Source organism: Equus przewalskii, chromosome 8, assembly GCF_037783145.1.
Source record: "Equus przewalskii isolate Varuska chromosome 8, EquPr2, whole genome shotgun sequence".
Taxonomy (NCBI): domain Eukaryota; kingdom Metazoa; phylum Chordata; class Mammalia; order Perissodactyla; family Equidae; genus Equus; species Equus przewalskii.
In genome coordinates, this window is record NC_091838.1 from 49,318,242 (window position 1) to 49,345,092 (window position 26,851).

The following is a 26,851-nucleotide window of genomic DNA, read 5'->3' on the forward strand; positions in this document are numbered from 1 at the left end:
GTTGTATTTTAAACACATTTTAAGATCTTTATTTAGAATGAAAGGAGCTTCTGCTGTTAACTGAGATATTTAAATCACCCCCAAAATTCCATTCTCCTTCATGTACTGTTTAATTAGAGTTTATCAGTGCTTACGAGTTTGGATTAGTAAAATTACGGGAAGCTGAGTAGGAAAAACATCCTTTTCATATGCTTGTAAATAAATAGTCAAAGGACTTACCAAAATATCTGCTGTGCACTTCACTATAAGGCAATGAGTGAAACAGTCCAGCCGGATTGTGCCACTTTGCTGATTGAGGTACACTTGCTCTTCTGGCAAAAGATGGCCTATCCTACTGCTGGCACTGAGACTTGAGGGTGGAAGGAAAGACAGAAGAGAATGCACTGTGATTGCCTAGACTAACATGCCAAATGCATAAATCTAAAGAGTTTCTAGTGAATACATACGGATCTTTATTCTCCTGTGACCCAAACATAATCATGGATTTCAAAGCATTCCAGTCCTGTAGAACACGCTCCAATGCAAGCTGGGCAAACCTTGGGGGCTCTAAATCATGATCAGGCATATCCGAATCTAAAAAGGAAAAGAAACATTGGCTAAGACAGAAATAAATGTAATTGTGAATGTTTATTACCTTTACAGTTACAAATAAACATTCCAACGTCGTAACTGTCAAATTCACTCACCTTCAGGATTCGCTGTTTTCCGGTTCCGATCCTCCCTGATTCGAGGAGGTCTGTACTGGCAGTGCTCTACTGTCTGCCTTGCAACTGTCTGCACTAAAAAGAGTAAGAGGTGCTCTCCCCTGCAAAACGGAAGATTGTTGTGAGGGGGGAAGGCTACTTGGATGTGCTGTGCTTTTTCAACTTAATTTATGTCCTAAAAAATCCCACTTGCCTGCTGTTTGGCAGAGTGACTAGATTAGTAGCAGTAAGCAGGCGATAGAGCAGATCAAGACGAGCAGATTTCTGTCCAGCAATTAGAGTTTTACATTTACATTTCTCCCAACAATCACAATAGGCTGTGGGTGATGTCCGTTTGAGTCTAGAAAGAATTCATACACAAGTACAAAAATCGAAATTTAAAACAAATACAAAGCTCTACATTGAAATTGTGGAAGCCTAACTCATGGAAACCAGATAGAATCCTTGTTAATTTTTAAATGTGAAGTATAACTGTTAAAGTATACATAACAAGAAGGATTACTTAGTGGTATGAAGTCTATAAAGCAACACAAAACTCTCATGAGAAGAGGGATCTTGTCATGACTCGGGTATGTCCACTTCCTGGCAAGTCTCCCCTAATCCCACAGCCCCAGTTCAGTTTAAGCGGCCCTCCTATGTACACTAATGGGCCCTAACACCTTATGGGCAGGTGTTTCTTGTTTGTGTCCTCAGAAAGGACGGTAAATCCTGTGAGGACAGGGACTATTTTGTCACCACCCCCCTAGCATCTAGCCAATGAGTACAATTAGTAAGCAATCGGGAATAAATATATTATCACTTTTAGATGTTTAAAATAAGGAAGACAAACATATTATTTAAAATTCTTTTAATAAAAGTCACAAATAATGCAATATCTATAAAAATTTTCCACTTGTCCTATATAATTGCTTATTTTAAAGCACAACAGATGGTTTTTACAAACCAAGTCTCTATTGACTATAACATCTACACATGTGTAGCAGTTAAGCTGATGTTCCTATTAAGACTGAGACACTACAAATGGTAGTGCTGGGGCGGGGGTGTTTTGCTTCTTAGGTCTGTAAAAACTAACAAACTAGCCATGGTAACTCTATTGCTGGGTGAAAGGTTATTACATCTAGTTTAAGAAGTAAATAAGGCCCAGGCTTAACATTCACCATGCTTCTCTTACTGCCTGCAGCAATTTCCTGCTGGTAGACCCGACTGCAGGAGGCCAGAGACTGGCCGGAGAATATAGACAAAAATACTCTGTAGATATGTTTCTCAAAAGACTAATCTGATCCTAGTCACAATGTATGATCACATATTCCTTAGCATATTAGCCTACTTTTATTTAAAGAGGGCTACATTAGAATTAGCAAACATTTGAAAGTACACTTTAAATCAAGAATCACATTTTATTATATAAATTAGCTCAAAGAGGACAACCTGAGAAAACCTCATGCTTTCTGAATTATGAAACAATTAAAATATGACTTGGTACAGATTATTTTAATACAGCAATATGAATCTAAACAGTTTATAATATTAAAGCAAAAAAAACTAGAATTGTACTCACTTGCAATCATGACCTTTATGACAAACCCGTGCACATTCTGTACAACAACAGAGTGACTCCAGCAAGCCACAAGTTCGACACTCAAAAATATCCTAAAATTAAGAGTATACTTTTTAAAAGAATAATAATACATATATCTCACCTAATGATTATTTCTGGTATTTTCTAAAACAATTCAATCACGACAGCAAAGCAAAATTAATGTGCTCTGGAAACAAAGAGTCCTAGATGGGTACAATGAATACGCATTTTACAATATTATACAAATAAAAATCAAATATTACCAGTAAGGCAAAAATAATTTGTATCATCCAAAGAAAGGAATTATGGTTATGAAATCTCTATCAAGAGTTGTGGATCCGATTATACTACCCCATTAACATTTCTAATTTTCATAGTATTTCATAACTAATTTAACAATCAACTCCTGTCACATTTAAGAATTAAATAAAAATTAATTTTCTTTGGAGAATTTTATAACTCAGAGTAAAAGGAAATATCAGACTTGTAATTCCAAAGCTAAACTATAACTCTAACGATGGTCAAAGGGAAAAAAAGAAAACCTGAAGATAGCATAAACAACATAAGGAAATATAAAATAACTGACCTGGTTAATGTGCTCTGCTCCAGTCCATGTGAAACTGCAGGTATCATTACAACATAAGACATACAAAGGAGAGTCATCAGGGTTGGTACCTGATGGGCAAACCATTCCCATAAATACATCTTCCTCTTTTTCACTTGAGGATACTTCAGCTAAAAAGATTAAGAACACAATAGTTCATATATTAAGAAAGGACCTAGTCCCAGCCATCTACTACTTTCCTCAAATGGATAAGTTCTAACATTTACACAGTATAAATCAGAAACTACTATATATTAATTTTAACAATTGATATACAAAGTCCACGTACAAGGAAATCCAATCAATTCAGCTACAAAGTGTAATTATATCATAAGCACATAGGAGGGTTACACAAACCACACGTCAGCCGCCTGAATCCTTAACTCTGCGTTATACAGTGAGGATTCGAGTTCTAGCTCTATTTAACAAATTATAGACAATCACATAAATTATTTATAGCCAGTATTTTTAAAAAGATAATCACTTTAATCTTTTAAAGGCTGGATGGCAGGAACTGATACTCTTTAATGCTTGCTATTAAGCAGGAATTCCAAGTCTGAAGAACAATAAGACATTTGGGCCTATTATTTCTATAAAATTTTACCATTACCACCAATTAACCACTGACAGGTTCTATCCATCTTCATTTTCAAAAGACTAGTCATTAACTATTCATTATGGAATTTGTTTTTAATTTAAGAAATTTATACCAGCTTCTTTTTGATGGAAAGTTAGAAGATACAATATACTTTAAAAAAGTAAAAACACATGAATTTTACACACACACAAAAGAATTATCTTGATAGTTTCTAATCAATTATTTTTATATATAAAAATTAGGTCTGAATAATTATGAAATTTTATGTACAGAAGAGTATATATTCAAATTAAAAAATAAGAACTCATTGAAGACTTGAAATAAATTACCTTTTGCAATTTTCTGGGCTGTTTCTAAGATGGTAATTGCAGCTGGATAAGCTCGGCCACTTACAGCTGACATAAATGGGGTCATTCCTCTTGCATCCCTAAAATGAGAAAAACTGTACATTAAAATATTTTACTAACTCTTGTCCTTCCTGGTTATAAAAAAAAATCTGTTCCTGATGAAACAAAAACTAGTTTTGTTTTATTAATTAATGTCCCACCACTCAAAAAAATCATTGGTGGTATTTTCTGGCCTCATATTACCACATTTAAGAAAGAAAACCACCTCTGTAGAGTCCTTGTCTCTCTAAACCACACTCTCCTTTCTTGGCCTTAGTGACACTAAAGAATAGATTAGCAAGGGCTCTAAAGTCAAACTAATACTTTCTAGATCTGGGGATAGTAACAGGCTCTATCTTATACAATTGCGATAAGGATTAAATGAACTATTGCTTAAAAAGCTTTTAGCACAATGCCTAGCAAATAACATGTACTCAATAAAGATTAGCTATTATTATCATGCATTTTCTCTTAAAAATGTACCTTGGATATTCTTCACTGAATTTCTACTCCCTCCTGGATCTTGTGCATTTCCCAAAATTCAGTCCTCAACCATTTGTGCCTCCCTCTCTCATCCACCAGAGCAACTACCACTTCTATGACGATAACATAGTTCCAACATCTACATCTGATTACTTGACAAGTCTACTTGGGATTTCCCAGTGATACCTCACATTCAACATGTCTAACAACCTGCTCTCTACCTGATTTATCTATGGCAGTCAACTAAGAAACTAAGACAAAAACTTGCATTCTTCATGAAGTCTTCCTTCTAAATCAGTTTTTTACTATTGCAACTAATCTTTCTTTTCACTTTCAACAACTCATTAGTTCAGCTATTACAACACAGATATTAAAGGCTCCAGGTAGACATACAAAACATAGCCTCTATTCTAGTCTCTACTCTTGCCTATTTTAATCCTTTTTTATACCATTATCACACTATTATTCTTTTAACTCCACTTTGGTTCTATTACAGTCTAACCAAAACCATTATTCAGAAGATGCGAGCCCAACGAACAGAAACCAAAGTGGTGGTTTTAACCTAATTTTCCAGATTCACTGGCTATTGTTCTCCTCTTCTAATCCTCCACTTTTAATTGAATGAATCGCTGTTGCTGAAAATATTTATACTTCTCCATGTCTATGTTGTTGCTCATTCTTTTCCCTTCCTATTCCTCCTCATGGCTCTACTCAAGCTTCATCTTCATAAAGCTACCTAAAACAGAATAAACACATTTCTCCCTGCGGTTTACTCCAAAATACACTTATGTATCCCTCCTACCCCAAATTAATGTACATGTTACAAATGTCTAATATATACCCCAATTTAATTATGGGTTACCAGACAGCAGAGATAAAGTTTTAAAGTTTCCACAGTGCAATGTTTTTCATTTTTTAAAAAACATGTCCACACTTTTAATTAAAAACAAAACAACATACCAAAAAAAGCTTCATACTACTTCTCTCCTCACATTAAGTATGAGTTGGTTGAGAATTATAGAATACTTTGCATCTTTAGTAACCAGGATGATTTTATCAAAATTTACTTTCTTTAGCTTATATTATAAAAACAAAATCCAACCACCCACACCTGGGATTGGAGGGAGGTTGGGGGGGACCCTTAAATTGAAAATAATGAATATTCTTTTTTCAAATCCTTCATCCTCAACACATATGCACCTCTATCACCATTATGCTCAAACAGAGATTCAGAGCTCTGACGTATTCTCCCAGCACTTTATATATTGCCAAACACAATTAAGAATAAAACTTTTCTTAACTGAGTCATCTATATGGTAACTTATTTCCAAATATACCACTTAGGGAATTTTTTTTTTTTCCTGAGGAAGATTAGCCCTGAGCTAACTGCTGCCAATCCTCCTCTTTTTGCTGAGGAAGACTGGCCCTGAGCTAACATACGTGCCCAGCTTCCTCTACTTTGTATGTGGGATGCCTGCCACAGCATGGCTTGCCAAGTGGTGCCATGTCCACACCCAGAATCTGAACTGGTGAACCCTGGGCCACTGAAGCGGAACATGCACACTTAATTGCTGGGCCAGCCCCCCACTTAGGAAATTTTATTAGGGAAAAAAAGACCAATTTGAGAATCTCCATGCTTATCACCTAAAAGTCAGGAAAAAAAACTTTGCCTCTCCTCTAATTTGTTTCAAAGCTGCCATGACTACCAGCTTATTAACGGAATGACATATTGAGAGTTTTCCAGATATTTTACATATTTTCTCATATAAAGGGGAAAAAATCAACCATTATGAATATACTAAATTAAAGGACTAGTGAAATATAAATTAATTACAGAAATGCAAAATGGATTAAAAACAAAGAGAAAATGAATAAGAACATATGGTAAATTGTTAAACACCACCAAATGATTCTGAAGAAATTATACAAAGAGGATATTGCTTAAAAACACCATAAAAAGAAACTAAAAATGACAACTGAGAAAACAAAAATAGAAAGTTACACTGTATTTGTATATACATTTTTATCTATGTATCACACCACTAATAAATCACTAAGCTGCCTCTGTAGTATTAACTTTACTTATAAGCCAATGACTTTTTTTTTTTTTTTTACTAGTGGGGCAGCATTCATTACAGTAATCATAAATTCATAAAATGGGTCATTTTCATCATAAGGTCAATAAGGTTTAAACATAAAAACTTGCCCTCAAAAACAGAAAACTCAAAACACTTTCTTGTACTTAATTATGGGGAGGTGGCATAAAGGTGATGATTGAGAGTTTCAGTTCTGGAATCAAGAGATGAACTAGGGTTGGAACTCCAGCTATACCACTTACTAGAGTTTTGTGACTCTGGGCAAGTTAATTAACCTCTAAGCCTGTTTCTTCAAATGTGAAATGGGGATAATATTACCTACTCCAGATGCTTATTACTAGAATTAAAAGAGTTACAGCAAGTAGAGTTTGGTACAGACAATAGCTAACTTTTATAAAAATGTTTATTATTATAATGAGTTTATAAAAGAAGATAAACAATCACGCTGAAAGCAAAGAAATAATCTATAAATGGTTAATAAGCATTTATCCAGAATACTTATCAAAAACGCTGAATATCTCATGATGATTCTGCAAGTCAAAAAGATTTCTAAAGAAACCATCAGAATCATCCACGGTGTTTTAAAAGCTAGACTCCAGGCTCCATCCCAGACCTACAGAGTCACAGGTCTAGGGCAGAGCCTGAGGAAGAGTCTGTATAGCTTTTAAAGTTCTCCAGGTGACAGTGATAGAACTAGTTTATGGATTCACATTTGAGAATAACTATACTGTGATCTTTTAAAGATATAAATATATACCCTGATCAAGCTAACATAAAATTGATTTGTATTCATTTAGTGTATACTATATTATATCGAGAAGGCCCCTTTCTCTTTCACTGAAAGAAAGCTCTGTAACAGGAATACAATGCTAGATCCTGATTTGTTGTCAGCACCATCAAGTTAGTAGATTCTGACTCCTAGAAATCCTGTGTACAGCAGAGCACAACCCTACCTGGTATTTTTGTGCCATCCTCTCATCTTCTGGTGCTGTATCAGACTATGCACCACTATTATAGGGTTTTCATGGCCATTTTTTTCAGAAGTGGGTGGCCAGGTCCTTCTTCCTAGTCTGTCTTAGTCTGGAAGCTCCACTGAAACCTTCCACCCTGGGTGACCCTGCTATTATTTGAAATAACTGTGGCATAGCTTTCAGCATCACAGCAACATGCAGCTGCCACAGTAGGACAACTGACAGACCAGTGGTATGGTACAGTTCCATGACCAGCAAACAAACCAGGGCCACAGTGGTGAGAGTGCCAAATCTTAACCACTAGACCAGGGCTAGCTTAGATTCTGATAAATTACTTTAAGTTCACAGAAGATAACTGTTGTCCATACACTGCAAGAAGATCAACTTGAACAGTAAAAAGGAGCTAAGCTAAATCTTCACATCCAAAATATATTAAGGAAGTGACATCAGCATCGTGGCAGAGAAAGCTCTCCCCTTAGCCTCTCCCCCGCTAAGATATAACAAAAAGGACATTCATATACCAACAAAGGACATTCACACAACACAAAAGACATCTGAGAGACCCACGTAGCCATACGCCTGAAGGTGGAGGTTGCTGGACACCGCCCCAAAGGAAGTAGAAGATGGTAAAGGGAATCTCCTCTCCCTCTGCCAACAGCAGTGACCCTGGGCTCCGGATGGTGCAGCTCTGAGAGGAGAGGGGCATGGGGTGGCCCTCTACAAGAACACCTTTGCTCTCTAAGTTCCCTCACAGCCCGTGGGAAAATCCCACCTAGAGGTGACTAAGCTATTGCAGAGGTGTCTTCATCAAGCTAGCACCCCAGAAGAGCAGATAGTGAGGGCAGAGTGAGAACACTCCTAGGGTGGTGCAAGGGAAAACAAGCACCCCTCCCTGGCCCGGCACTCTAGCTCAGCTGGTCAGCCAGAGTGCCCACACAGATAGAAAAGCAGCAGCTGAGAGTGAGCAGGCTGCAGATCACAGCAGGTTCAGAATACACAGCTTTTGAACCACACCCAGTGGCAGCAGGTGGAAGCCATGAGCAGATACTATCACTATGCGGAGGCACAAATCCACACCATCAAACAGTATGAAAAAATATATTCAGTCCACAGAAGGAGAATGACAGGCACCCAGAAATCAATCCTGAAATACAGAAATTTATAATGTAAATGACAGAGAATTCAAATAGCTATCATGAAAAAAACTCAATGAGTTACAAAGAAAATACAGATAGACAGTTCAAAGAAATCAAGAACTTCTTCACAAAGAGATTGAAACTATAAAGAAGAACCAATCAGAAATGTTGGAGATGAAAAATACAACAGATGAGATAAAGAAGACTCTAGACTTCCTAAGTAACAGAGCCGGTATTACAGAGGAATGAATCACCAGTTTGGAGGACAGAAATATAGAAATGCTCCAGATGGAGGAGGAGAGAGAACTAAGACAAAAAAGAAATGAAGAAATTTTCCAAGAAATATTCAACTCAACTAAGAAATGCAACATAAGGGTTATAGGTATTCCAGTGGGAGAAGAGAAGGAGAATGGAACGATAACTTGTTCAAAGAAATAATAGCTGAGAACTTCCCAAACCTGGGGAAGGAGCTGGAAATAAAAGTGAAAGAAGCCAATACATCTCCTAACTGTAGCAATGTAAAAAAACCTTCTCCAAGGCATGCAGTAGTAAAGCTGGTAGAAGTCAATGACAAAGAAAAAATATTGAGGGCAGCAAGGCAGAAGAAAATAACTTACAAAGGAACCCCTATCAGGCTTTCAGCAGATTTCTTAGCAGAAACCTCACAGGCTAGGTGAGACTGGAATGACACATTCAAAATTCTGAACGACAAAAACTTTCAGCCACAAATACTATATCCAGTGAAAATATCCTTCAGATATGATGGAGAAATAAAAACTTTCTCAGATAAACAAAAGCTAAGGGAATTCATCCCCCAAAGAACCGCCCCCCCCCCCAAGAAATGTTCAAGAAGGCCCTCATACCTGAAAAAAAAGGGACTACAAAGCCTTGAGCAAAGAGATAAAGAGGTAGACAAAACCAGAAAATTGCAGTTCCCTATCAGAACAGGTTAGCAAACAATTAGAACATTAAAGATAAAGGGAAGGAAAACACCAAAAATAAATATAATCTCGTCATTTTAACCACAGACTCACAACACAAGATGGACTAAGTTGTGACAATAATAACTGAGTAGGGGAAGAGGCAAGACCTGGAATCGGCTTAGTCTAAGGAAATAAGAGGCTATCAGAAAATGGACAGATATAGCTCATCTATAAGATTTTTTTATACAAACCTCATAGTAACCACTAAAAAAATAATCAGAACAGACACAAATGATAAATAAAGAGAAAACTAAGGAAACCATCACAGAAAACTACCTAACTGAATTGGTAGTCCAAAATACACAGGATGAGAAACAAAGGAAATGCAGAAGAGCCAGAAAACGAGCGATAAAATGGCAGCATTAGGCCCTCATACATCAATAATCACTCTAAATGTAAATGGACTGAATTCTCCAATCAAAAGTATATTAAACTTCTTACTTGGCAGAGAGGAGTTCTCGTAGATAGGGCTGCAGAACAACACTGTCACATAACAATTTTAATATAAAGTGAGCGTTGGCCTTTCGATCCTTAGATTCTACTACAGATGGCTCTGTGGAAGGACCTGTAATTAAGCAGAGCCATTTGGTAACAAAATAAGAGTAAACAAGACAGAGTGAAAGAATATTCTGGAATAACATACCAAATACCTATTAAATAAACCACCAGACAAATATTCTACTATTAGTAATAAATAATTTCATTACAGAGAATTTAAACACATTAACACACTTTACAAATCTCAAGTGATGAAATATATGTACATAAACACCACAATTTCACTGACATATGGAAGGTAATTCAGAGACTTAGATGCTTTTCAAGCCAAGGAAAGTCTCCTTAAGATAAAATGTGGATCTGTAAAAACCTATATCCAAAATGTGTCCTTCTATCTTCCAAAGGCCAAAGCAGATAAAATAATACAGATTCTCACCTGGAATGGTAGAGGTGCTTGGTCCTTGACCGGTGCCAGTCGCTGCTGTGGTAAGAGATCCCACAGCAGGGGCCAGGATAAAATCAATGTCACCATCTTTCAGTAAACAGAACAGCAGGATGTACATCATTATAGGCAACATATCCCTAACATGTTCTCTTAACTGGCCTTAAGGCTTTTCTCTGCAAGCCAAAGGTCAAATCAGACAGAGGTTTAAGTGGAAATTTCTTTTCCAAACTCTAAGGGAAGGAATCCACTAGGCAAATTATTGATTTATCTTGATATGTTACTAGCTAGCTTGTTACCAGTATGGAAATACTTATTTCAATAAAAGAGGGATACCTGCCAAGAGCTTCTAGAATTCGAATTTTTAAATTACAAACCCCTTAAACCAAATCTTTATAACTAGTTATAATACTCATTATGCTACTTTTAAATATTTCAGATTTCTAAATGTCCTATTAAAATATTCAATTTCTTTTCTTTCATGACCTTGTCTTTTTGTTAAACACTAAATAAAATAATAGATCTTACCAGGATCCATTGCAGGAGGGTCAGGAACCCAACTAGGGGGAGCTATGGGGGGTGAAACTGGATCCTGGTGGTCACTGGATGAAGCTCCAGCTTCATGTCTACCCAAACCAGCCGCTCTCAATGAACGTCTCATCATTTCCCGTAATCTCAAACTAGAGGAACATAGACAAAATCAGGGCTCACCACTATGTCTAAATATAATGAAAAGGTGCACAGAACTTCTCATCTGAGATCAAAGTTTGCTCTATAAGCAAATAATCCAGGCAAGGGAAGTGAAGTACAAATGCCATTCTGGAATCACAGAATAAGTCAGTGAGGGAGAGAAATGCAACTGGGGGCTCCTAGTACCCAGTTCAGCACTAAACCCACTAGAGTAAGCTCCCACAAACTTAAGCACAGGGAACAAAAGTTGCGATGAAGTAAGATTAAAAAATAATCTTTCATACAGTTAAGATAAATGAACAGCTGATCATTGAAACAAAAAATTTTTCTGTCCCCTGTTTATAATCAAGAATTAAGTTTAATAATAGACATCAGCAAACACACTGATTAGCACAAAACCAATATTGTTAGCCCACTAAATCCCTTTTCTGTGATCTCAAAAGTTACTGAACTAATAATCACACAGTAAGTAGTTTTAAAACAAAGACCAATTTAGATTTATTTTTTATACAAAAAATGTTTTTTTAGCAGCACAACTTGCATCCCAAGGAAATGAATGAATGAAATTAGAGCTTGTAAAATGTGTTGTTAATGTCTGGGCGTGACATTTTTTCTCCTGCTATATCAAAAAAAAAGAAAAATACTGCACAGATGTGCACATCACTAAAAAGGAAAAGAAATAATCACAAACACAGACCTCTTCAGGGGAAGTGGTAACTACCTGTATAAAAATCTATACCTCTGAATAAAAGTTTACAAATGCTACAAAATGAACACATTAAGAACTAACAGCAATTAAGAGAGAGCACAATAGGCAAATCCCTTCACTCAGCCACAATTTTAGAGCTTCTAAATGAATAAAGAGTAAAAATTTAATTTTAAGGGCCAGGCAACACACAAGGGGCTTCATTCTCCCATGCAGATTTAACCCCAAAGACATGACATTTCTGATGTGAAAGATCTTACACCTTACCAGGTGAACATTATATATCTAAAAATAAGTAATCTAGAAAGACTTTTATTAACGTTTGAATCTCTAATTATAATTACTATTTAATCCAAGGCTAAATGTGTTTTTCCACATCAATACACTTCCAGTTTTATAAGAAAAAAATTTTTTAAAGCATTTACAAAAATGTCTTTTAGAGGCTACTTTCAGGAACACGTCTATTTTATAAGATTTGTGTATGATGAAGCACCTTTGGGAACAGACACATTCTTTGGAAGATTCTGCAAAGTAAATTTTTTAATGTCTCAAGTAAATATATTAGTTATTATAGTATTCACTATTAAAAATACCTATAGTTAATTCTTTTACGGTATCAATTTCTTCTCTCTCCCAATTTAGAAATCGGAGTCTAAGAGGTTTTATAATATGGAGGGGAGCGGGGCACAGAGATTATTTCAGTTGAGGTCACTTCTCTGTCCAAAGTCACCACCCAAAGAGAAAGACAGGCTCCTTTCCAGCGACAGCACACACCAGGGTGACTGTTCACACTGTGATACTCCTTTACAATTTTAATTAAGCTCAACATAGACACTCGGTACCCTAATGGGTCTTACTCAAAACACAGAGAGAGGAAGAAAAAATCAGCAATAACTGGGAAGCACTGCAAATAATCCGAAAATAAATGCATGTTTTGGGCTTATCAAGAAGAATGCTTACACCAGGGTCACAAACTCAATGCCTACTGGCCCAGAAGGTAAAATAAACTGAGGGAAGGGCAGTCAGGTGTAAGTAGGGAGTAACAGCAAACTAGAGGCATACATGCTCATCTAAAGGCATTCAAATTTTAAGGAAAAAAAATTCTGAACATAGCACAGGCCAAACAAAACATGTGGGCTATTCTCCAACCTCTAGCTTAGAGTAGTTTAAGAATAAATGAAGATAAATTGAGACCATAGTCTCATCTTGAACTTGCAAACTCTCAACTTTGTTGTTGTGATGTAGTCAATTCAATATTAAGTGAGGGGGTCATTCCTTGTCATTTAAAAAATTGTCCTTAACCTCTTTTCTTCATTAGGTCTCGGGAACATTTTTAAGTACAATGCCCAGCTCCTCATATAGATTCTTTAAAAACAAAAAACCAAAAACAAAAAAAAGAAAATTATTCTTCAAGATGTTGTACACAATTCATGAAGATTCACCTGTATCCTCAGTGGCTGAGGACAATACTGAGGAGATACCACCTTGGCTGCTAAGATTCAGAGTTTTGACATTTCTTCGTATAGGCTTGCCTGGAGTCATCGTATTTTCTGACAATATGGAAGAATTCAAGGATGATGTAATTTCCTCTTTGTAAGCACGTTATATCCATGCTACAGAAGCCTTAGAATCCAGTCATGTTCAAACATAACACTGTGACAAAAAAGCGAAGGTCATGTGTCTTCCAGATTAACAATCTCTAGAGTACATACACCTGCAATCAGATGCATCAATCAAGCTTTCCACTAAATCTGCCCTTTGTACTCAGGAATTATTGAGTCACATAACAAAACTTCTGAGTCAAATCATCATCTGAAGGCATTTAACAGTACTCCATTCAATATTGAAATTGCATCAGTTTTGAGCTTACAGCTCATGAATCCCAGCCTGCATACTCATCAAGGGGCATCGCCTAGAAAATCCATTGTAGGCTAGAGGAGGGTTTCACTTCAATGAAGCAGTCTGTGGACTTCCTACTGCCCGGCGTGGATAATAAGACTCCTGTGCTTTCATCTGTTCAACCGGCAGCCCTGAGTTTGAACTGGTTAAGAGCACTGCAGTGAAATCTTCGGCAAATGCCTCAAAGGAGCTTACTCTGCAAATTATTTCTGTGAGCAACACATCACCCACTCTTGAAGCTCCTTTTAGTCTTTGCCTTCAAAATAATCCTTACATGAAAAAAGATGGCAGCACTGGCATTGGACCAACCATATCAGAGTCCAACTTGATTTGCACCTGTATTTTCCCTGAGGAAATGAAATACCTGAAATAATTCAGACACTAATTTCTTCAACAAGAATTTAAGTTGCTTTCCATTGTAGACCAAACATTTTGTCTGCCTAGTATAGTCCTAAACAAATAAGCTGGTGATAGTTTCCATTTTGTATAGTCTACATGTTTTAAATTATAATTTGGTCACTCACAGTTTTTGATAAATCTCACTTCAGGATGTTTTTTGAACCTTGGAAGCTATCAAGTTGGTACCAATTTTAGAAGAATCATTTTTAAAGGGAAAGTTGAATATGGAACAGAAAATAGGCAAAGAGAGTCTTCATTTTAAGTAGACTTTACAACCTATCACATTAGCACAGTGAGCAGTGCTTCCCTTTATGATCTGTCACGTATCCAAGAATTTTGGTTCTCATGTCTAATGTAAATGTGCATTTTCTTCAGGAAAAAACCCAACTATATCCTGAATTCTTTATATTCTTCATCTATTCAAACATCTAGTGATTTTTAATGTAAGATTTGTCCATCCCACAACTCAGAAAGCCTGAAAATTTAAAATATCAAACATTCATAATACACACCAGCTTTTCATTTCTTCCCAGATCTTTAAGACATCTGAGAAAGTAACCTAAATAAGCACTCTGAAAATAAAGGATTGATGTTCTTCCAATTATTGTTATTACTTGTTCTCCAACTAAAGAAAATAACTTCCTAGGAAACAAGAACGATGAATTTAAAACACATTCAAAGAATCAAGTTTGAACTACTTGTCTAAATTATCCCCAATTTTTGAAGCATCCTAGGCCCTACTGTTCTATACTTAAACTCTAAATATTATCAGGTATTTTTCCCAGGGTGATATTGGGAGCAACAATAAAAAAACAAAAAGACCCACCAATTCATGCATATGATGGGTAAGAGATACATTTCTTCCTGTACTTGGATTATGTTTCCGCCAATTAAACTTCCCTGGTAAAAATCACATTACCTTCGACTACTTGATGATCCAGCCCGATTACCTGGGCCATTGCTTGAAACGACTGATATTGCATTTGCAATGGCCTCAACAGCAGAAAGCCTTTCTGCGAATGTATTTCTTTCAGAGCGCTCTGCTTCTGAAACATAAGAGAAAAAATTAGGATCAACTTAAACTTCAAAGATAATTAAGAGATTGTGTAAGTATAGGCCTCTAAATGCTAACTGCTCTGTATTTTAGTGCTCAGTTTACATACTAGAGCTAATTAATAGCTTAGTTTTTCCTCCTTAGAGCAACAAACACTTAAGACAGACAGAACTCTGACTTTTAATCTGTGAATTATTTCCTTATTTTGCCTTACTTTTCAACTCCAAAGGTCAAAAATAAGATTATTCATAAGCAGACTGAAATTTAGCTTTCACTGCCAAGGAAGAAAGACCCACTCATCAGACCCTCAGTCTCAACTTATACACTGCTCATACTCCCTTAATGATCATGAGCTAAAGGTCAGAACCTGCCAACCACTATTCAAAACTGCAGCTAACAGAACAGCTTCAGCAGAAGTCAAAATAAGGAAAACACTATGACTTACACAGCTGCAACTTAGGTTTTCAGTTTCCACCTTCATTTAGCCAATTTTTAAAAAAGCTTATTTACTTTTCCAAAAACATCTAACAATTCACTAGGTTATTTTTCCTTCTCCATTCTGAAAAGTGGGATACAAAGTGCCTCAATATAACTTGCTAAATAATTCTCATGGTAATAAAAATAATCTGCAATTATAAAATCAGTAAAGCTTATTATATATTACACACATAGTTTGTATATATCATAGAGAACAGAACTCAAGACACCAAAAACACATTGATAATTTTATTTGCTTATATTACATACCCATCCTAATAAGAGGACAGGCATTTTTACCTTCTGAGAATGTCAAATCTCCTAGATTTTAGAAAACAAGGTAAAGAACACACAAATTCTTTACAGTGATTTCCTTTTCTTTCCTTTAATAGTTATAAAATATTTTCAAAATTGCCTAAAATTCCTTTTAAAGACCTTGTTATATTTCTTAATCTTACCCTCTTCTTCTTTAGTTTCCTTATTGCTGGTTGGAAAGCAAACTGATACACAAGCATGTAAAATATTTCGATTTCCATCACATCTGTGGCTGATGAACGTCTGCAGCATCTGTAGATTCTGCTCTAACACAACCGCTTGCTCAAGATTCATAAGATATTGTCGACAGGCCTCATAGTCACAGCGCAGGATGTGCTGCATTAAGGTTTGTTTCTGTGCTCAGACAAATTAGGGAAAAAACTTCAATGAATCTGAACAGCACATTACACACTTCAAAAATTCCTCATGGCCAACACAGTAAGATAATCAGCTCTGCAGATAAGTAGAGACAATTTCAAGTAGCCTAGCAAAAGGAAATGAACTTGAGGGTACCCTCTAAGCAGAGTATACAACTGACAGGAATGGAAGAGTGGGTAAATTTTCTGTAAAGGACAAGTAAATATTTTCAGCTTTTGCAACTAACGCAAGTCTGTGGCTGTAGCGGGAAAGCAGCCACATACAATGCACTAATGAATGGGAAGGGCTGGATTTGGCCTGCAGGCCTGAGTCCGCCAAACCTTGGTTTATAATGTATGTAACTATTGAGTTAAAACCCTATTAGCATTGCTAACCAACTAAGCAAAGGATATTTATTTTACTTCAGGCTTCCTTAACACCCTCTTAGGCTCTTAATATATTACACTGTGATACCTTCAACTCCCGAGAAATCATGATACATGCAATTTCCTAAAGGTGACAACTAACATATTTCGTTGTCAAAGACAAGGTAGTACATATCATTAACTACCTGAGGAACAGCATGCTACAGACTAAATATCTGTGTTCCCTTCAAAATTCATATGTTGAAACCTAATCCCCAATGTGATGGTGTTTAGAGGTTGGGCCTTAAGGAGGTGATTCAGTCACAAGGGTGGAGTCCCTACGACTGAGACTACTGCCCTCTAAAGGGGCCAAAGAGAGTGGAGATCTCCTTCTACCATGTGAGGGCACATGGCCATCTACGAACTAGTGAGCAGGCCCTCACCAGACACCAAATTTGCCCACACCTTGATCCTGGACTTCCACCCTCCAGAACCAAAAGAAATAAACTTCTGTTGTTTATAAGCCACTCGGTCTACAGCAGCTTGAATGGACTAAGATACAGCATGAACATACCAAGGAGATCAAACACACTTCTTTCAGAATGTGAAACTATAGTTATGGGATATTGAGTAGACTGAATATAAAGCATTAGTTTTGGAAAACAAGTAAATTTGTTCATTTTAACTAGAATTAGGAAGTGGAAAAAGGCAGGTGGACAAAGAGCGTGTAGGAACACAAAGGGAAGGACAATCTGCCGCCTCGCCCAAACTGCCTCAACAGCCTACCCCTTCCCCGAACCTTTTCCCAGGACCTGCCACACATGAGACTGACCATTTTGATTGTGGAAATAAGGCTCTGAGGTGACCCCATAAATTACAAGCTCCAGTTCAAGAGTATGAGGTGGGCCACATACCACTAAACTTGCCAAAGTCTGGCGACACACATGCATTAATCCATTGATTAATGCACTGAGAGTATGTCAAAGTCTCGCCAAAGAATAAAAAGCACAGAGCTTTTAAAAATAACTAAAATCAAGATACTCTGCTGCACACTGCTGTGATGGAGAACATTTTCAAGCAATCAGCCAGTCATCTGGCCGGAAGCAGCTACTCTTACAGGGAACTCCCATCTCCAACCTCCCGGACTGTACAGGCTCTCACACTGAGAGTATCACCACATTTACTGTGTTACAAGCAAAAAAGCTAATTCTGCATCACTATATGTTGGATTTGTCACTTACTCTTTTGGCAAAAGGAAGGAGATTTCAGTAAAAAATTTCTTTACAGGCCTGCTATGTGCCAAGCCTTAGTCACTGAGGCACAAAGATAAATGAAGACACACTTTATCCCCACCCAGGGGGATGATGACACCTTTTACCTTTACCCTTGAGATGCTGACAAAGTGCAGGGGTCAAAGAATCAAATGCCTACAGAAGCATTTTAGACAACATAAATGAGTGGAGGAGGCTGGGTGTAAAAAAGATAACACAAGCTGTACCATAAATAAATGGCAACAACATTTGGACTCAGAGCAATAAATTTTAAGTAGTAGGAACTGCAATGAATTGGAGACCACGTATAGCCTCTAAAAGGGGCTAATGTTTTTATGATAGCCCAGTGTTACTAAATCTTCTAATTTTTAAGAGCAAGTGAAAATCAGGATTTTAAATATAAGTCCTGTGATTTTTTAAATGTTGGCAACTAATCAAGAATTCTAAAACGATGTGAAGGCTATTTCTATCGGCTAAATTCAGGCCACAGCCACCTCCTTAATCAAACAGCCCTACCAGTTCAGAACTAGTCTAGCAAGGTTACAATCAAAACTAAACTAAGAATACGAGCACTGTCTCTCTAAACAAAAGCTTACAGGCAGCTTTCAGGAGCACCTGGTTTCAGACTATTTAGATGCAGTTCTCACAAGTTTGCTTATCATCTCCAGCCTAATGGAAGCTAAATAAGCTCCCACACTAAGCTCCATTTCCATCCTTTACAGAAAACCCCCTCAAAAAAGTTGTGGATATTTATTGTCCAGTTCCTCACCTCCCCTTTCCTCCTTAGCTCCCTCTAACGAGGTTTTCATCCCCAGTGTCAACAGTGACCTAGATGGAGCCAAATCCAGTACTTGCCATACCTGGCCCCCAGCATCATTTGACACAGTTGATCACTGCATCCTACTTGACTCATGCTCTTCACTTTGCTTCCAAGATAACACTCATTCTAGTTTTCCTCCAACCCTTGTAGATGCCCCTTCTCAGTGGCTTGTGCACATTCCTCAGTATATCCCTGGTATTTAAATGCTGAGACTATTCTCATGGCTCAGACCTTTTCTCTTCTCCATGACCTTGGTAATCTCATTCAGTATAATTCCTTTAAACGTTACAGATGTACTGACAACTCCTAAGCATATTTCTTCAGCTTGGTCCTCTCTCTCCTGGTCTTCAGACTTACACAGCTAACTCTCTATTCAACATCTCCGCTTGGATAGCTGATAGGCATCTTAAACTTAACATGCCTAAAAACAAATTCCTGATATCACCCCCTCTCCCTCCTGACCCTGCTTCATCCCTACAGTTTTCACCTTAATAAATGGCAACTTCATTTTTCCAAACCTTTCACCTGCTTGCTTCCTCTATTTCACTTACCATGCCATAAGCAAATCCTGTTGGTTTTACCTTAAAACATATCTAGTATATCTAGAATCTAATCACTTCTCACTCATAACTCCACCTCCTGGGCCAAGCCACCATCACCTCCCACCTGGATTATTTTAATTACCTCCTAAATGGTTTCCCTACTTCCACTCTGTCCCCCTCGTATTCTTTGCATGTCAGCAATGATCCTTGGAAAATGTTAAGTGAAATCAGGTCAATCTCTACTCAAATTGCTCCAATAACTTCCAGTGGTATTGCCTCTACATCTAACAAATACCACAACTACATGTTCAAAACTAAACTCGCTCTCTTCCCTTATCCCAATTGTTTTCCCTATTTTTCCTCTCCCCATCTCCCCATCAACCATACCCAAATCAGAAGCTTTCTAATTCCTTCCTTTCATTTACTGCTGATGTCCAGTCACCAAGCTTTAGAGCTTCTACTTCCTTAAGATCTGTCAAATCCATGCCTCTTCCTCATTTCCAAGAGTTCAAGCTTACTTGGTTTCTAACCTGGATAAATGCATTAGCCATTTTATCCGGTCTCTCAACTTCTGTTCTCTGTCCAGTGCTAATCTTTTTGTTTTTTTAAAAGGCAGCTTAAAATCCTTCTCCTCGTAGCTCTCAGGGGAACCTTTACACCACTCAGGTTAGCACACAAAGCACCCTACGGCTTTTCTCCAGCCATATCTGTTATAAGCGCTACTTTCTGCCTTCTGCTTATAGCAGAAGAATGTACACCAAACACATGATGAGAGTCACAAAGGCTGCTTCCTGCCTGGGATAATACCTCCCACCTTCATCTTGAGTCTAGCAGACCCCCATCTGATTATGCACAGCTGTGTCCGGGCCTCACCTCCTCAGAGAAACCTTCTTTACAGTCACAGTCTGGTTTCTATCCTTCCCTTTTGTGTTCCTACCACACTGTGCACACCTTTCTCAAACACTTAGATTACACTGTAATCAATGGTTTACTCATCTCTCTTGTCCTAAGAGACTATTAGCTCCTGTAAAGAAGTGGCAATGAATGATCTGCTCAAGATTATTTCCCTAGACTAGCAGTGTCTTCTGAGTTAAAATGCCAAGTACTTTCAAAAGTCAAATTACCTCTACAGCCATGATGATAATAGCAGCTTTCTTTTTGATTGTTGAGTTGGCAGGAAGATTTATTAAAGAATGTACACCCATTCCAAGACTACTAATAGGTGGAAGATCAAGCCAATCAGGATCCCTTATTCCTCCCATGCAATCTTTGGCCATTGGGTAAATAGTACCATTTCCATCTCGAAGAATAATAGGAGACTCCTATAACAGAGGGAAAATAATAAGTTTGGCATCCAATCAAAAGTGTATCTCTGATTTTTACAACAGATACGTTTATTTTCAAATTATATTAGTTTTATATACATATATATAGGTTATAATATTGACCAAATGAGAAGCTTAGTATTAAAATGTGCTAAATATTCAAAATTCTTCACTGGCTTAATAACAAGCAAACTAGAGCCAAACCCTAAGGTTCACGGAAATGCCAATGTTGTCATCGTATTACTTTTCAAAAGCAAAAATAAGCCTCTATACCTGCCCAGCAGTAAAAATGGCTACATTCCTCTCATTCTGACCAAGGAAAGCAATGCTGCTTGTGGGGAAATTATTTTCCTGTTCTGCTTTTCCTGTAGCAAGATCAAAGATACAGTATCGTACCCAATTTCCAGTCTTCAAAACAGCATGCACACCTTCAGAAACACATAAATGTAAAAAAAAGAAAAAAAAGTTACACACCTTCAGTAATCTCTAATAAGTACCTACCAAATTTTAACATCTCTGGCCACATTTGAAATGTAGATACATTTCATTCCATAACATTATTAAACACGGGGAACAAAAACTACCAAATGCCCCAAACCACTTTATCTTATTCCCATTTACTGTTCAAGCATTAATAGGATATGGAATATGTCAGTTGAAAAAGTTACAAAATCTGTACCTTTGGAATCCACATTCACTGCTAATATTTCTGTTTTTTCAGGTATACAAAGCTTTTTAGGAGTCCTTTGGAAACAGTCAGGAACTTTTGGTGTTCCACCAGTTTTGACAACCTGCACGACACAAAAGGAATTTTGCTCTCAAAGTCCATAACACACTCAAGGTGCCAGTCCCAATACTCACCTGCTGGCGATTCCCCTATACTTACCTGCAGTTCATCAATTCTAAGTAACCTACAATCTTGCAGGAGAGAAGAAGGGTCAGCATCGGAAGCAGAGCTGCTCTGACAGTTTGCATTACTGGACGTTCCTGGGAATTTCACAGCAACATAGGCACCATCCACTTTTAGCACCTAGAAGTACAAGTAAATACGCTGAATATTAACACTAACTAATATGGAATCAATATGCAAATTATATTCATTGAACTAATTTAACATTGAAAGCATTTAATTCCTTAGGAGTATGTTTCTTCAATGATCACCAAGTTATAAAATTAACCTGAACAGACTCATCAAAGCTTTGTTGTACGTCTATATTTGAGGCTTATTTTCTAGAGAAAAACTGACCCAGTGGCCAGTGATTACAGTCTGTGGATGTCTAGAAATCAACTGAAAAAATTAAGTATAAGCCACACAATCCTCCCACCCTCCCTCTATTAGTTTAGAGCCCCACTCTGCAAAAGAACTTTTGCGATCATGTTAATGTTCCATATCTGCCCTGTCCACTACGGCAGCCATTAGCCGTAAGTGGCTACTGAGCACTTGAAATGGAGCTAATGTGACTGAGGAGCTGACTTTTTAATGTTATTTAACTTTAATAAATTTAATGAGCACATATATAGCTAGTGGCTGCTGTATTGGACAACACAGGTATAGAGTCACCAATGCACAGAAAGATAAGCACAGGACTTGAAACCAGGATACTTGAGTCCCACCTCTGCTACTTACTGCTTTTGATTTTGAGCCAGACTCATCTCAGAAGAAAATACCTGCCCACAAACTACAGTTCTACTTTGAGAGTCAAATGGAATAGTGTATGAGAAAGGCCTTTGTAAATTACAGCGCATGGGCTATCTACTCTTTCAAGTAAAAATGAAATACCATCACATTTCAGAAACTAATGAGCAATCAGGAAAACCTTTACTTTGCAGATATCCTACAGCTATAGATCCATTTTGTTTTCAAGTGTGTGTGGAGAAGTAGGTGTGTGGAATTAAGTATGTGTGTAGAATTGATGGCACTCCAGGTGATGGACTCTAATCACTTGCTTTCTTAGAAGGCAAGACCCTTACCAGGAAGAGGGAAAGAGAAAGTGGAGGATGACTTACAGTAGTAAGATTCTTTTAATGTTATAGAATATGATCTCCATTAGAACTGTCTAATAGTTCCAAAGAACAAACTGGATCAAAAAGTAGTATATCTCTTGGCAAATCTTCTATAAATCTAAAATTATTCCAAAATAAATTTTTTTTAAAAAGCAACATATCACCATAAATGCTCAAGGAGAGGCCTAAGAACCATCTGTTCATCTGTCAGGGACGGGGAGAGAGCTGTATCTGAATAAGGGGCGGGATTAAAGCAATCCCTGTAGGGGATAAATAAAGCAGCCATGAAGAAAGGGCTGATGAACACTCACCAAGCATAAACTCTTGGATAACCAGTACCAGCACAGTTCACTTAGCAGTTAACTCTTAGCTATTTGAACAAACCTTGCCAACAGGAACATTCTTAACATCTTCCACAAAAACGACTTCCCGAAGAGACCACTGCTCTTCGTTCACCTTTTCCTCCTCCTTCGGGGCAGGGGTGGACCGTCGTCGTTCTTAGACAACAACAAAATGGTAAGTACCAAAAAGAAAATGTGAAAGACACTTTATAGATTTCATCTAAATATGTGAAAGAAGATCATTTTTAAAGGGATACATAATTAAGATACCTAAATAGAAATTTAGTGAACTACTGCTTTATAAATTGTGGTTTTATGACCGACTTTCACTTCAAATGAATTCACAATAAAAAAATGACCATATCTGTTAATGCCTACCTATGCTGACATTACTACAAACAACCGCAAAGAAATAAGGAACATATTTTGGGCACTCAAAATTAGGGCTATCTAACCAAGGTTTATGAACAAAGATCTGTTGGGTTGTCCCTAAAACTATCAGATAACTATTAAAGTCTAACTTTCATTTTCCTCAGGTGCAAAGCAACTATACTATAAAATAAATTTATTTTGAGGAGCTTTAAAAAAACTCTTTAAATCCAAGGTGCAGCAGTAAGTCTAGGCTTATAAATTCTACAAATTCTGAGCAAAAGTCGTGACCAAGCCATAACCAATTTACCATAATAACAGTCTCAACAAAGGTGGGCAGATTCCCATGGAGTGGCAGTTATTTCCTTCTATTACTGCAACGCATTTTGCATACTGGAAAAAATTACTAACTCTCAAAAACAACAGGAATAGTCAACACTGCAAATAGTATTTTTCCATTTAAATAAAGCTGCACACAAAAATAAATCAAACTAGTAGAAACACTTTTACATAAAAAGATGATAGAAATGGTATGAGTTGCCTCAAATCAGAAACAAACTCAACACAGCTGTCTGCCTGGGACCTTATTTTGACCAGTGTGTACTACACATAAAACTTACTGTATGGCATGGACGCACTGCTGGCGATTGAGGACGCATCACTACACGTGGACGCCGGGGATGGCGGAGGACCCATTTCTGTTTTCACTGGTTCCTGCTTACTTTCAGGCCTGAGATTAGAAATAAGATTCTCCTCATAATTAAGAAAATGAAATATCAGGAATTTGTCAAGAGGTTTATTTTCAAGAGTCTAATTATTCTTATAAGGGAACGAAACATTAAAAAACATGAAAAACAAAACAGTAGGTTTTTAGGATTCTAGGTACTGACAAAGTACACAATGCATACTTCAAATTTTTAACATTTTAAAATAGAAAAGAAAAATATACCATATATAAAGCTATCAACAATTGGAACAATGATTCAGAGAAGCCTTATCTAGGAATAACAACCAAAGCTACACTCGATTTTGCCTCCTGAGCAAATAAGTTTCACAGTTCAGTGAACCCTGCCTTGAACACAGGATTTTAACTGAGAAAATGGTAAAGGTAAATAAATAAAAAGCCCACTAAATCATTAATTTCTTAGAGTTCAAAGAAAGAACTCTACTCAAATGGTTTACAAAAGTTTATTCTTGAACCACCTAGTGATGAAACATCACCTGCTATAACTGAAATGAGAAATTACAGCATTAATACTCTAACCCTCTTCGTTGAATTATTTTATTAATTATACTCAAGAAGATACCTACAGCAACTATACAATATACTACAGATGGTAAAACCATAAATATTTTTATTCATTAAAGGGCAGAAGTCAACTTTCAGTTGGAAACATATTACTCAGAAATGCATTACATACAGATCATTCAGGTACATATTATAATCAGGGCCATCATCTTAACTCCTTCATCTCCTATTACCCCCACCTGGAATTTCACCTGAGTATACAAATAGTCCACAGAAAGTCAATTTTATTTCCACCAGCATCTTTGGAAAATGCACAGCACAAGCACACATGAACACTCATGGCTGCTCTGCAAGTCGCATGATGCGGCAAGCCAGCTGACACTGACTCGTCACTAACAAGCCCTCAGAGTGAACACACTTCATGACTAGCACAGAAGAGAGTCTCTGACATGAAAATGATTACCTTAATGTTTCATTTTACTTAGCTCTTTTGCTAAGTTTATTAATACAGATGGCAAATTTCAAGGAAGATCCTGAAAAGTCTCATAAAGTACAGGATTTAAATAGCATATTCTATTTGAATCTTGTTTATATTTATAAATATCAAAAACATTTCAAACGTTTTACGAAGTTTCATAAACAATGAAAATGTGTTTTGTTACTTTTATTTTTAGGATAAAAATCAATGTAATTAGGAAGACAGTCTATAAATGTATTTTTAAAACAAGACAGAGAGCACTAAAACAAAGCAAAAAAAACCTTAATTAGGCATAAATTACAATAGCTTTGGTTTAATAAAGATTATTTTTGAACTCATTTAACAGTAATCTGTGTTTTCTGGATTTCAATTTGCATCTTTAACGTGAAGAGGAACAGCAGCACCAAAGATAGCAGATTTACAATCATTCCATCATGTGAGCAAACTAAAACATTTCACAACTTTAAAAACCTGTTGTATGTGTAGTAAAAAACCTGATGTATGTACAGTACATCTCCAATCATTTCTTTGCAATGCCTGCATATATTTAGGAAAAAATAATATACATCAAAATATTTAAAATGTTATTCTGGAATGTGATATTATTACTCTTCCATGTAGCTATAATGGTCACATATTTTTACAAGTTTAAGAAAAAAAGTTATTTAAAAACTTTATTAAAGTTTTTTAGTTCATGTACCAAACAACCAAATTATAATACACATGAACATTTTTAAAAATGAGTAGATGTTTCTAAAAGTACAGGTGTTAAGATCTGTGTACCTGGTTCGCAATAAGCCAGCCCCAGAATGCGGGCTATACACAGTTCAGAGGTGTTTCTGTTTGCACCTCTCTCCAACCCAAAACTTTACAAACCCTTTATATAATTTCCCTTCCCAGCACATTAACCTATAAAACCCTTCCAATGATCAAGATGCAGGCAAGATGTTAGGTAAAAATTAAGATGATCACACAGAGAGGAGGAGAAAGCTGGCCTAATACAGTAAGGCTGAACACATTATTACTGCTATATGCACCTGCAGAGCACACGCTCTAAGCACAAAACAAGACATCAAAAGAGAACTTGACATTCATTCTGGCCACTAAACATCAAGAACAACTATAATATACAAATAACTAACAAAGCTGTAAACAGTAAATTTTACCAATTCCTTTCAAAACTCCTGAGGATTTTAACAAGAACCCATCCTGTTGGCACCTTTCTTCATCACTGTACACCTCTAAGTCTCCCTGGATTACTCCCCTTCATATACAGAGCAAACCAGAACGGTGTAAAATCAAACTTAGTTAAGGTAGAGTACTTACTTAGCTTCAGTAGTTTTGCTAGCTTTGTCCATGCTTTTCAAGCTCTCAGGAGATCTAAGTTGAAATCTACAGCTATCATTCATATTCCAAACTGATTCCATTAAGACACCAACTTTAGGAATCCCAGCACTAATTGAAAATGCAACTGCTCCAGCATGATAAAGAGGATTATTTCTTAAGCACACCTAGCAAACAAAAGAAAAATCACCATCAAGATGAGATATTTTTAAAACACACTATCAGATTTATTTCAAATGTATGAAAATACAATATATAAAAGTATTGCTTCTTACATTTTCTAAATACAATCTTACACAATCAAGACAGCTGATAAACCATTGACCTAAAGGTCTCCATCAAGAAAATCTGTTCCCCAAATTAAGG

At 36.8% G+C, this 26,851-nt stretch overlaps 1 protein-coding gene across 16 annotated transcripts in view; it reads right to left on the reverse strand.

Moving 5' to 3' along the window:
• The window catches only part of UBR5 (ubiquitin protein ligase E3 component n-recognin 5), a 123,721-nt gene that overhangs the window by 32,870 nt on the left and 64,000 nt on the right, over positions 1 to 26,851 (reverse strand). For 10 of the 16 annotated variants that reach the window (XM_070630710.1, XM_070630712.1, XM_070630703.1 and 7 more), the window contains 19 exons: positions 26,468 to 26,652; positions 24,035 to 24,144; positions 23,089 to 23,201; positions 21,587 to 21,730; positions 21,380 to 21,491; positions 20,974 to 21,128; positions 20,500 to 20,697; positions 16,164 to 16,374; positions 15,094 to 15,220; positions 11,009 to 11,160; positions 10,475 to 10,570; positions 9,982 to 10,105; positions 3,815 to 3,912; positions 2,870 to 3,018; positions 2,263 to 2,354; positions 898 to 1,044; positions 687 to 805; positions 447 to 573; positions 220 to 349 (listed from right to left, as the gene is read on the reverse strand). In XM_070630710.1, the coding sequence (XP_070486811.1) occupies positions 220 to 349; positions 447 to 573; positions 687 to 805; positions 898 to 1,044; positions 2,263 to 2,354; positions 2,870 to 3,018; positions 3,815 to 3,912; positions 9,982 to 10,105; positions 10,475 to 10,570; positions 11,009 to 11,160; positions 15,094 to 15,220; positions 16,164 to 16,374; positions 20,500 to 20,697; positions 20,974 to 21,128; positions 21,380 to 21,491; positions 21,587 to 21,730; positions 23,089 to 23,201; positions 24,035 to 24,144; positions 26,468 to 26,652 (2,589 nt within the window). The remainder of the gene's footprint in view (positions 1 to 219; positions 350 to 446; positions 574 to 686; positions 806 to 897; positions 1,045 to 2,262; positions 2,355 to 2,869; positions 3,019 to 3,814; positions 3,913 to 9,981; positions 10,106 to 10,474; positions 10,571 to 11,008; positions 11,161 to 15,093; positions 15,221 to 16,163; positions 16,375 to 20,499; positions 20,698 to 20,973; positions 21,129 to 21,379; positions 21,492 to 21,586; positions 21,731 to 23,088; positions 23,202 to 24,034; positions 24,145 to 26,467; positions 26,653 to 26,851) is intronic. The other 6 variants (XM_070630705.1, XM_070630701.1, XM_070630697.1 and 3 more) reach the window with 2 other exon arrangements.